A 12,284-nucleotide genomic window follows, 5' to 3' on the forward strand; every position below is an offset into this window, starting at 1 on the left:
GGGGGGTAACAGTCCCGTTTGACAAGTGAAGTCGTTGAGGCACAAAGAGATCATCTGCCCAAAGTCACCAGTGTCGGAATCCTAAACCTATATTCTTTCTTCTATAGGAGTGGTTTTTACAGGGTGGTCCCTGTGAAAGTAGCAGCAGCAGCACCTGGGAACCTGTTAGAAATGCAAATTCTCAGGGTCTAGCCCAGACCTACTGAATCAGAAACTCAGGGGTGGGACCCAGCAATCTATGTTTTCAAGCGATTCTCCTGCGAACTCAAGTTGGAGGGTCACTGGTCTACACCAGGCTGCCAAACTGCCACAGCCGATGCTTGCTGGCTTCTAAGCTCCGTGCTGGATTGTCAGTGAATTCTTTTAATACCTATTTTACAGATGAGAAAACTGAGACTCAGAACAACCCACTAACTTTGCTCTAGCTCCCCCAGCTGTTAAAAGTGTTAGAGCTGGGATTTGAACCCCGGGCAGGCTCTGGAGACTGTATGCTTAACCTATGACACCATACAGTCCCTAGAAGCATAGGCCACGTAAATCTCTCAAGAGTGGACATGAGTCTAAAGTATGTAGAGGTAACATATTTAGATCTTTCCACCGCGTAGTGAATAAATAGAAATCTGTATTTCCCACCAGCAGCCAGAGTATCCAGTGGCTCCTGTCTACCCAGTGCCCAGGGCTGCCTGGCAGCTGCTGATCGCGTGCCTGTTTGTAAGGGTCTGATACATTTACCCTGAGGTTCCGTTTATGTCTTCACTCAGAAACATTTACTGAGCCTTTCTTGGCCTTGTAGAACCTTGGATTTTTGTGGTGGAACCTAAATCCAGATATGAGGCCTAAACACATGTAAGTGAAAATTACTTTTAGAACAATGAATCTTAAAGCAAAATATCGACATTCCACGTGACCGTGTGGATAAGTTTTGTAGGTGCCTACTAGATTATACATTTTTTAAAAGATTTTATTTATTTATTTGAGAGAGAATGTGCACACACAAGAAGGGGGAGGAGGAAGGAGAGGGGCAGAGGGAGAAGCGGGGTCCCTGTCGAGCAGGAAGCCCAATGCTGGCTCCATCCCAAGACCCTGGGATCAGGACCTGAGCTGAAGGCAGACCCTTAACCGACTGAGCCCCCCAGGCGCCCTGTCCCCACTAGCTGATATGCTTCTCAAAGGTGCGGATGATTTCCTTGGGGTTTCAGGCAATTAGAATAAGAAGCAGTAAGAGCTGTGCCCGCAGTCTCTGGCGACCATCCAGGTGAGGAGACCTCATGAAGCAGAGCCTATCTGACAGTGAGATGGGAAAAGGGAAGGTGGTGCATTTCCCACCCCACCCAGGCTTGCCGAGAGAGCCTGCCAAGATTCCTGCCCAGTTCAGTTCAACAAACATGTTTTCGGCCCCTATCATGTGCTAGGCCTCTAGGACAGGGCAGAGATCGCTGCCTTCCCTGTATCCCTATTCTCCTAATCCCCTAAAGTGACAAGGCTTAGCGGAGAATAAAGTGTATAAAGGGGGGAAGCCAGGAGATAAAAATACCTTTTCAATCCCACCCCAGCAGCTCAACGTCATGGGAACAAGGACTCTTGGCTGTTCACTGCTGTATCGCAGAGCCTGGCACCTCGGCCTGCACACTGAATGAACCGATGATGCACTTGTCACCTCTGTATTCATTCACAGAAGCTTGACAAGCTGTGCTTCACAGGCCCATCTCTTACATGGAGCCCCTTACAGGGGCATGTTGACTTCTGACCCCCTACAGCATTAGCGCACGTGTGCGTGTGTTTGTGTGTGTGTGTGTGCTGCTTCTGTGGCTGCAGTGCCTCGGTACTGACATAGATGAAAATGTCACCGAGGAATGACGCTATGACACTCACTGCAGCCTCAGAGGCAGATGGGATCAAGACAGAGTGGAGTCTTTCAGAGCAGAGTCTCAGGGACCCCAGCCAGGGTGGAATCTGTCATCAGGGTCTGCCAGCCCTGCGTCGATGCCCCCCGATGGCTTCAGCCAATCCAAAGAGGTCTCGACCTTACTGCCAGCCTGCCAGTGTGCCAGGATAGCTCTGCCCAGCCCTAGGAGTCCAGCTCGCCCCTCCGGCCCAGCAGACCCCTCCTGGCTTCTCACACCTGCTGGCCCTTCCAGCCTGAGGATCTGCATGTGGAAGGGAGGTGCCAAATCAGACATCCTCCCCACCCCGGCTCCTGTCCTCTGGGCCACAGCTCTGAGCCGTGGGCCAGGGCCTGGGGAAATGGAGGTTGAGCCAACGGTTGTCATTGAGCTCGGATCAGAACTGAGCCTGGCTGCCTTTTCTTCTCTCAGTGGCCTCGGGCCAGTCATGCAACCTCACCGTTTCTCAGCTTCCTTCTTTGTACCTCCCCACCCCCTTTGTGAGGAACTAGTGTATGGTCCAGGCTACAGACATGGAGGGAACGAACCTCTGCCAGACTCTGCCAAGCTCTTAGCAAAAATGGCCAGTGAGTCCAGGCCGGTTCTCACCCAGCCCCCAGATCTAGAACTAGATCTAGCCCCCAGATCTAGAACTAGATCTCCTGGGGATGCCGAACATGTTAAACAGCCCAAACTCCAGAGTTTTTCCAGATTATAGCCTCTCTCTTAATAGCTGCATGTGTTCGGAACTCACTGCCTTCCAGTTACTCTTCTAAGTGTTTTTACAAATTTTCTCACTTCTTGTAGGGACAAGAGTAGGTTCAGAGGGATTGGGCAACATATGTGCCATCACACAGCTAGAGATGGGGGAGTCGAAATTTGAAACCGGGTCTGTCTGAGGCTGGAGCTCAAACTCTGTTAAGCTGTGCTGTTCTGAAAGCTGCTGTTTAGCTTTTGAAGCCCAGATCTCTGAGGAAATCTTTCTTTTAGTGCCTGACACAGTATCTGACCAGTAGCGTGTGCTCGGGAAGGAAGGAAGAAGAAAGGAAGGAGGGAGGGAGGGACGGATGGAAGGAGGGAAGGCAGGCAGGCAGGTGGGCTAGCCTTGCCCTGAGCCTCTGGCCCAGACCCAGGCTGGAAGGACTCTCTTCTATAGCCCAGGGCAAAGCCCCAGGGCAATGAGGCAGTTGCTGGGTCACTGCTGTGCCCTCACTCCTGTTCTAAAAATACAAAGAGCCCGGCCTTTCAAGGCTACCAAACAGATATCCAGTTGCTCTCTGGGGTCAGGCTCAATCCTGCCACCTGGCACCTGCTCCCTCTGGGCCCCCTGCCCGAGAGCCGACCCCTGTCATCCCTGTGACTGTTTACTGCAAGACAAAGTCCAGTTTGCGAGGTAGGAGTTCCAGGGCAGCCAGGCCCAGCCCAGCACAGCCTCACACATGCTAAACTGTGGGGCACCAGGACAGTTTGGGTGGCTTTTCCCCTAAACCCAGTATTGCAAATACTTTTTTGCTGGGGTTCCATTCCTACAGCCATCGAATAAGGACAGTCAGTCTCTCTGGCTCCTCTGGAGTTTGAGCAGCAGCTCAGTTCCAGGATTTGGATACTGGCCTCGGAGGACACCAGGAATCAGGCTTCAGCACTGCCCCTCCATAGCTATGTGACCTGGGACCCGTTAGGCACCTACGAAAAATGGGAATCATGTCTGAGGCATGTGATTATAAAACAGTGCTAGTATTATCCCATTTTTAAAGAAATACATTTATATGCATAGGTAAATCTGAGAGGCTATGGGTTAAAATATTAACAATGTCCTCTCTAGACACTAGGATCTAAGGTATTCTTTTCCTTTTTTGCTTTCTCTGTATTTTCTTATTTTTCCTCAATGAACATAAATGTACAGTAAAAAAAAGGCCAATGAACAGTAAAAGAAAACATGTTAAAACAACAACCACATAATTGGTATTTAAGTGTTTGTCTGGACTTACTGGGCAGTTTGAGAATAATGTTTATGAAAGTGGCTTGTAAACTTTGAAGTGCTTTGCAAGTGTCCTGGGGTTCTCTTTCTTTCTTTTTTTCTTTCTTTTTTTGAAGATTGATTGATTGATTGATTAATTGATTTATTCATGAGAGACAGAGAGAGGGAGAGACAGAGGCAGAGGGAGAAGCAAGCTCCTTGCAAGGAGCCCACTGTGGGAATCAGTCCTGGAATTCCAGGATCACACCCTGAGCTAAAGGCAGATGCTCAACCACTGAGCCAGCCAGGTGTCCTCCTGGGGTTCCGAATATAATCCCACCTGAGGGCACTTTCAGGCTGCAGGGATGGGGGGTTGGTGATAACTTTCTTCTACCTTCATGCTGGCAAACCCTATAACTGAGCAGTCCTGCTCTGGACCTAGTGGGTTCTGTCCTCATTTGTGGGAAGGGGAGACCACGATTGTGCATTCGACTCTTTGCCTGGGGCTTGGGCATGGCCCATGGGGTAACTACTGGCCTGCTCTGTGGATGAGTCAGCAGTATTGATTGAGCACCCACTGTGTGCAGTGCCCTGTACTCTGTACTAAGAAGATAGCTCTGTTTGCTCTCCAGTCAGCAAACACTTATTGAGCATCTATCTATTTGAGTCAAGTTAAAGCACAGAGGGCATAGTGTGGAGATGACTCATTCAGATGGGGGAGTTTGTAATAAATTATGGAAAGGGTTGGGTGCCATGTGAAATACAGACAAAGTGGGAAAGTAGGAGAACATCCATTGGGGAGGTCAGAGTAGTTTCTCATGGGCTTCAGCACCATCTCAGCTGGACCTTGAAGAATAAGTATCCTTCAGAATGTTCTTCCTCTGGTTCACAGAATCTGTCTTAGGAACCAGCACCCTAATGGGAGAGACTGGTAGATACATGCTAACTGGTTTCCGAATGGGTGTAATATAACCCACAGTAATTTTCAGGGCCCAGTACAGAATGGACATGTGGGGTCCGAGTTCAAAATTATTGAGAATTTCAGATGGTGACAGCAGAACACTAAGCCAAGTGGGCACGGTCTGTAGTGCTGGGTTCTTCTGAGCAGGTACTGTGAAGCAAGGCCAGCCTCCAAGTAAGTGTGGGAGAAGAGGATGAAAGGTTTCTTGTTGCCGTGAGGACCACAAGCCTTGGGAAACCAAGTGACCACTTTACTGTTTGCATTTTGTTTCAAGGTTGACCTCCAGAAGGTGAGGTAACCCAGCCTGATATAATTCTGTATTCACCTTTTCCCTTTGGTGGCCAGTGCAGTGTCCTGCCTCTTAAATAACGGTGCCAGAAAGGCTAGGGGCTGTTGGCTCCTTTCCCAAGGGCCAGGATTGGGAAGCAGCAAAGAACACAAATTCAGATGCCTCCAGTGGTAAAAGTGGTGGGACACGCTTCTCACTGGGAAGTGCCAGCCCCACCTAAAGGCATTCAACTTCAAACCACACACACAGCTGTCTGCCAACAGGACATCAGTTTCAGCCCTATGACTAACCCTCTCTTTTTCAAATGGGGAAACTGAGGACCAGAGCAGGCAAGGGACTTGTCCAAGGTCCCACAACTAGACAGTGCTGAAAGCAGAACACAGGTTTCCCTAACTCCCATCAAGTGCCCTTTCCCTAACGCCCGGGTGCCTTTAGGTGCCCTCCGCATAGGACTAATACCACAATGGAGTGGAGTGGTCTCCAGACCTCTAGGACCTGCCCTCTTGAGAGAACTGCTATCACCCACTGGAGAATGCAGTTCACTGGGCTCTAGCAGTGTGGAGAGGAGTCAAGATCTGGCTAAAAGATGCTCACCTGCCCTACTACTATGCCTTTAGCTCCTATCATGGGCAGTTGGTAGAATTGCCGAGGATGGAGAGGTGCCTATACCAATGTCTGGAAAAAAAGCCAAAGGGACACAGTAGGTACCCGGGGGAACAAATTTTAATCCTGCTATGAACCACCTGTCCAGGAAAGAGGCTCAGACCTTCCTGTGGAAATCTTTGTCAGGGTTAAAGGGTTTTGGAGTCCTGAACTGTGTGGACAAAAAGACTAGGAGAAGCAGGAGTCAAGACTCGGGAAACCAGGGTGGGCTGTGAACAAGGAGGCTGGGATCCAGCTGGAAGCTGTCCCTTCTACAGGAAGCAGGTGCAGGAGTGCCAGGGAATGCAGACAGGTTGAGCCCACCACAGCTAAGCCCCTAGGTAGGAACAAATCCAGTTATTAATTAGCAGCACAAAGTGCCCTGAGGGTGTCAAATATTTACATTGTGCAGGACAGAATATTGACACATGTGTAACCTTATAGGATTTCCATAGCTGCCTGAGGACATAGGCTGAGGCCACACATTAAGGACGAGCAAAGTGAGCCCCAGAGGAGTGAAGCCACTTTCTGAAGGCTACCCGACTAGTCAAGTTCTAGAACTGGGACAGGAAGTCTTAGTCCACAGCTCTGTGATCTGGCTTCTGGCTATTCTCCATCCACCACCTCTTTCCAGTGCTCTGGGTTGTCTTCCCTGTCTCTGTGCCCTTGTAGTGGTAGCAAGAGAGTCTGGTGCCCTGGAGGTAGGTACATATTTGTAGAGTAGTGACTGAACATCCTATCCCCACTGTTTGGACTGTCCTTTCTTCCCCTCTTTGCTAGCCACCCAATAAGCTCTTCCTTCCCTCAAAGATGTTATTTCTAAGGCCTTTGATGGCACCTTCCATCTGATGACTGTTCTGTTCTCTCATTGGACTGTGAACTCTTCTGGGTGGGGATCTTGGCATAGAGCTGGCACTTATGACAAGTAGAAGTTGTTTAGTTTATGAAACGGTGGGGTTATGACCTGCAGGCCCAGTCTTTATTTTTATTTATTTATTTTTTTAAAGATTTTTATTTATTTATTCATGAGAGACAGAGAGAGAGAGAGAGGCAGAGACACAGGCAGAGGGAGAAGCAGGCTTCATGCAGGGAGCCTGACATGGGACTCGATCCCGGGACTCCAGGTTCACACCCTGGGCTGAAGGCAGACGTTAAACCGCTGAGCCACACAGGGATCCCCCAGGCCCAGTCTTTAGACACAAAACTGCAAGCTCACGCAGCCCGTTCCCCAAACCAAGACACCATAAAGACAACCTGACTGGGTCATTGTACACACTCCAAATGCAGTAGCTCTCCCCTTTATAAAACTCCTGAGAAGTGATGTCACCAAGATGGCAATAGAGATTTTTCCTGATTTCACTCCCCCTCACAAGAACAGCTAACAACTATTCAAGAACAAGACACCACTGAGAAGGTTCTAGAACATGGAGTAAGGCTGAAGCACCCCCCAACCCCTGCACCACAGAGACTCAGACAGACTCTATTGGAAGGTTGGATGTTAGGTGAACCAATTGTGGTGATCATCTCCCAATAGATGAAAATGAAGCCATAGTACCATATGCCTTAAACTTTCACAGTGATGTATGTCAAGTATTTCTCAATAAAACTGGGTGAGGGAGAAGAAAAAACAGGACTTAGACATGAAGAGAGAAGACAGCCACGCAAAGACAGAGGCAGAGATTGGATTTATGCCACCACAAACCAGGAATGCCAAGGAAAGCTACCATCCACTGGCTCAAGAATTAAGGATGGTTTCTTCCCTAGAGCCTTTGGGTGGGAGAAAGCTCTACTGACACCTTGATTTTGGACTTTTAGCCTCTAGAACTGTAAGAGAATACATTTTTCTTATTTTAGGCAAAATTAAATTAAATTACCTACTGAAAAAGAATCCTGGTATGCGAACAGCCAAATTAATTTATAAGACAGCAACATGGGGGAGGAGGAGGGGGGAGGGGATTCATACTGTAAATGGATTCCTGCAGACTTCTTTCAATAGCATCCTTGGTGAATATTTTTCTTTCTTTATTTTTAAAATGATTTTATTTATTTATTTATTTATTTATTTATTTATTTATTTACTTACTTACTTACTTACTTACTTTAGAGAGAGAGTGTGTGGGAAGAGGGGCATAGGGAGAGGGGGAGGGACAAGCAGACTCCCCACTGAGCATGAGCCCTAAGTGGGGCTCCATCTACCAACCCTGAGATCAGGACCTGAGCTGAAATCGAGTCCACTGCTTAACCCCCTGAACCACCCAGGTGTCCTGAATATTTTTCTAATCTTATTTTTTTTAATGATTTTATTTATTTATTTGACAGAAAACACAGGCAGAGGGAGCTACAAGCAGAGAGAGGGAGAAATAGGCTCCTCCCTGAGCAAGGAGCTGATGTAGGGCTCCATCCCAGAACCACAGGATCACCACCCAGCGGAAGGCAGAGGTTTAATGGCCTGAGCCACTCAGGCACCCCTATTTTTCTAATCTTAGACTGAGAAAAGCCTTCATAAGTGTAACAGGAAATCGAGAAACTATTAAAGATCAATAGATTTGACTCCATAAAATTAAAACTATGTGAATGCATAATAATAATAGTAATAGCACATACCCCTAAAGTACTTATTTCATTCAAGCACTACACCAAGCACTTTATATGCCTGCACCCATTTCATTCTTACAGCAATCTCATGAGGGAAGTGCTGCTCCGATTCCTCAGATTATAGATGGGAGGGCCACAGGTTGATTAACGAAACTGCGGTCATCTGGCTAGTTTGTTAGAGAGCAATCAAAGCCCGAGTTGGTCTTCAGACCCTGTGCGCTAGCCACTCCCTGCACTGCCACCATAAATGTCAGAAGACAAAGACAAATTAGAAAAAAGATTGCAACACCTGGGACAAAGGACTGATTTCTCGGATATACACAGAGGTCTTTAAAGTGAACTCAACAGAAAAATAGAGAATGGCAACCAGCAGGCCACTGAAGAAGCAAATGGCTGAAGTGTGTGCCCACACGTAAGTGCATGCGTGTCCCCTACTATACTGGTGACCAAGATTTAACTGATTGATAGTATTCAACTTTGGAGATAATGTGGATAAACAAGCATTTTCATACACTTGGTGGGAATGTAAATGTAATTTACTACCAAATGTACCCAAATCACTGCAATCTTTTCTGAAGGATAATTTGGCAATTATCTATTAAAATTTAAAATATTCTCATCCATTTACCTACTAGGTGCACTTTCTAGGAGTTTCTCTCACAGAAAATGTTCCCCAGAGTGCATTTCATCCATACGATGAAATACTATGTATGTCTTTAAAAAGAATGAATTAGATCCTTATACATAAATATGGCAAGATATAGAAAATGTATTTAGTGGAGGAAAAAGGCATTTTGAATATGATTATGACCCTATATTGATACAAATTAAACAAAAAAATTCAGAGTATCTGTTTTAGATTAATACATATTTGCATTAGCACAGGAAAAATATGGAAGGAATTTGTATCATGATAAGGACTTTACATTTCTGAGTTATATATTTTTCCAATTTGATTTTTTGAAGTGATCTCTGGGGCATCTGGGTGGCTCAGTGGTTGAGTGTCTGCCTTTCGCTCCGATCATGATCCCAGGGTTCTGGGATCAAGTCTGACATCAAGCTCCCTGCTCAACGGCGAGCCCGCTTCTCCCTCTGCCTGTGTCTCTGCCTCTCTCTGTGTGTCTCTCATGAATAAATAAATAAATCTTAAATAAATAAATAAATAAATAGATAAATAAATAAAGTGATCTCTACACCCAGGGTGGAGCTCGAACTCACAGCCCCAAGATCAAGAGTTGGATGTTCTACCAGCTGAGCCAGCCAGGTGCCCCTCAGTTTGAGTTTTTGACAACCAAAAAAGGTCATTCTTTCATAATCAGGAAAGACATAATGAAAGATAAAATTAAATGTAGATAAAGTATTTAGAGATATAAAGATAACATTAATTAAAGGGTGACATGCATGTTTCTGGTAGGGTAGCAACCCCTGCTCATTCAGTTTGGAATCTTGCCCCAGTAGGATTCACTATGAGGACAGCTTTCCAGGAATCTGGCTCCTGTGTAAGTGAGAGCACCACTGGAAACCTCCTGCACGGGTCTATTTGCCTAGTGCCCATTACAACAGCCCCACCACCACCACAGCAGGGTGTTTGGATGCCTGTCAGGGGCAAGAGTCCTCCCTGTTTGATGCTCACCACTGAGCATAACCCTGGACAATACCTGTTCTGACAGGTGGAGACTAATACCTTATGATCAAGATCACAACAAAGGGGTGAGAAAAAATGGTGATCATGAGTGATGCCTCTTTTCAAAATGATGTGATGGCCTCCAGGGCCAGTCTTGAGCGCCCCTCACCTTCCCAAGGTTTTTGCGAACCAACAGTGAAGGCGGTGTTCGGTGCTGCAGGCCTCTTCTTTTTTTTTTTTTTTTTTTTTTTAAATTTATTTATGATAGTCACATAGAGAGAGAGAGAGAGAGAGAAGCAGAGACACAGGCAGAGGGAGAAGCAGGCTCCATGCACCGGGATCCTGACGTGGGATTTGATCCCGGATCTCCAGGATCGCGCCCTGGGCCAAAGGCAGGCGCCAAACCGCTGCGCCACCCAGGGATCCCTGCTCTGCTCATTGTGCTCTCTGTTCCTTAAACCGAAAAGCCAGGCTGTAGCCACACACATATCCAGTTTGCATTCTTGATGAACTTTTCATTGATCTATTTGGATACAGACGTGGACTTTGCAGTCAGGATGGGGTCAGATCTCGCTTTCTTACATGAGAGCCAGGTGACCTTGGACAAGCTAAGTTCTCTGAGCTTTGGCTTCCTCAAGCACAAAATGGGAACAAATGACAGTCCCTAACCTCACCATGTCCCTGGGAGGATGAAAAAATATAATACATGTGAAATAGCACAGTGCCTGTGAATAATACAAGGGGATACTTTCACTCCTAGAGGTATTTAGAGCTGAGTTTTTAATGCTTCTGCCTCACCCATTTCCAGAAACCCTATTTTGTGATTTTGTTAGTTTTTCTAATTTATTTTGATTGTTCCTTCTTCATTCTTTCAATCTTTTACTTTATCTCTTTAAGCATATTAATAATTCTAAGTCTTCAGAATTCAGTGTATATTTTACTTAAAACACATCTCGATTCATGTAATAAATTTTTATTTATTTTTTATTTTTTTTAAAGACTTTATTCATCAGAGAGAGAGAGAGAGACAGAGACACAGGCAGAGGGAGAAGCAGGCCCCATGCAGGGAGCCCGACGTGGGACTCGATTCCGGGTCTCCAGGATCACACCCTGGGCTGAAGGCGCGCTAAACCGCTGAGCGACCTGGGCTGCCCTGTAATAAATTTTTAAAGGTTGAAGAGAAATGCAGTCTTCCCAATGCAATAAAGTTGTGCTTGAAGGAGAGCTATTTTGCCTGCTTCAGTATTTAAAAATTATTTTTTCAGATTTTATTATCTATTTGATAGAGCACAAGCAAGATGAGCTGACAGCAGAAGGAAAGGGAGAAGAAGGCTCCCTGCTTGGGAGGGAGCCTAATGTGGGGCTCGATCCTAGGACCACGGGATCATGACCCATCATGACCTGAGCCAAAGGGAGCCACTTGAGCGACTGAGCTACCCAGGTGCCCCAATATTGAAATTTTAAATTAATTAAAATTACATAAAATTGAAACAATCCAAATGTCCATCAACTGGTAAATGGAGAAATACAATGTGATATATTCATATAATGGAACATTATTCAGCAATAAAAAGAAATAAAGTATGGATACATATTATAGCATGAAGGAACCTCAAAAGCACTATTTAAGTGAAAGAAACCAGATACAAAAGACTGTAAATTTTAAGACTCTATATGAAATGTTCGGAATAAAGCAGATTGCCTAACACAGGGCACAAATGGAAATTGATCGCAACTGGGCATGAGGAAATTTTTGAGAGTGATGAAAATGTCAGATAAAATTTTAAAATTCAGTTCCTCAGTTACATTAGCCACATTTTGAGTTGCTCAATAGTCAAGTGTGGCTAGTGGTTACTGTATTGGACAGGGGAGTTCTAAATTTTATAATTCACAAGCCTAATGATTACATATTGGGCTGTGTACCTTAAGAAATTCTTACCTTTATTTTTTTTTCAACCAAATAGCAATAAAACTCAAATTAAAGCTTAAATGACCACATAAAATAAAACTGATTATTAAAGCATAAGTGTCTAAAAACTTGAAAGTTTAGGGGTGCCTGGGTAGCTCAGATGGCTAAGCACCCAACTCTTCACTTCTGCTCAGGTCATGATCCCAGGGTGGTTCTCACAACAGAGTCTGCTTATCCCTCTGGCTTGGCTCCTCCCCTTGTTCTTGCTTGTTCTCTCCCTCTAAAAGAAATGAATAAGTAAAATCTAAGATATAAAAAAACCCTGAAAGTTTAAAAATATGCTTTTGGTACACTTTTATATCCCAAAGAATAATCTAAAATTCAAGTATACAATAGTCAAGACTGAATAGTACTTGTATAGGGT

General features: G+C 45.5%; 2 protein-coding genes and 1 long non-coding RNA gene across 9 annotated transcripts in view; 1 reads left to right on the forward strand and 2 right to left on the reverse strand.

Annotated features, from left to right (window-relative positions):
• Positions 1-12,284, forward strand: part of B4GALNT3 (beta-1,4-N-acetyl-galactosaminyltransferase 3) — a 133,147-nt gene that overhangs the window by 107,374 nt on the left and 13,489 nt on the right. The window contains exon 20 of one of the 2 annotated variants that reach the window (XM_077871553.1): positions 10,951-11,155. The exons of the other annotated variant lie outside the window; for it this stretch is intronic. Within the exon in view, the coding sequence (XP_077727679.1) occupies positions 10,951-11,089 (139 nt within the window). The 3' untranslated portion in view covers positions 11,090-11,155. Of the gene's footprint in view, positions 1-10,950; positions 11,156-12,284 lie in introns of those variants that run through there. 2 annotated transcript variants of the gene reach the window in all.
• NINJ2 (ninjurin 2) overlaps positions 1-12,284 on the reverse strand; it is an 85,016-nt gene that overhangs the window by 9,542 nt on the left and 63,190 nt on the right. The window lies entirely within an intron of this gene.
• Positions 10,909-12,284, reverse strand: part of LOC144297444 (uncharacterized) — a 34,218-nt gene continuing 32,842 nt past the window's right edge. Inside the window, exon 2 of the long non-coding RNA XR_013364486.1 lies at positions 10,909-11,104. This is a non-coding gene — a long non-coding RNA (uncharacterized LOC144297444). The remainder of the gene's footprint in view (positions 11,105-12,284) is intronic.

This window comes from Canis aureus, chromosome 25, assembly GCF_053574225.1.
Source record: "Canis aureus isolate CA01 chromosome 25, VMU_Caureus_v.1.0, whole genome shotgun sequence".
Taxonomy (NCBI): domain Eukaryota; kingdom Metazoa; phylum Chordata; class Mammalia; order Carnivora; family Canidae; genus Canis; species Canis aureus.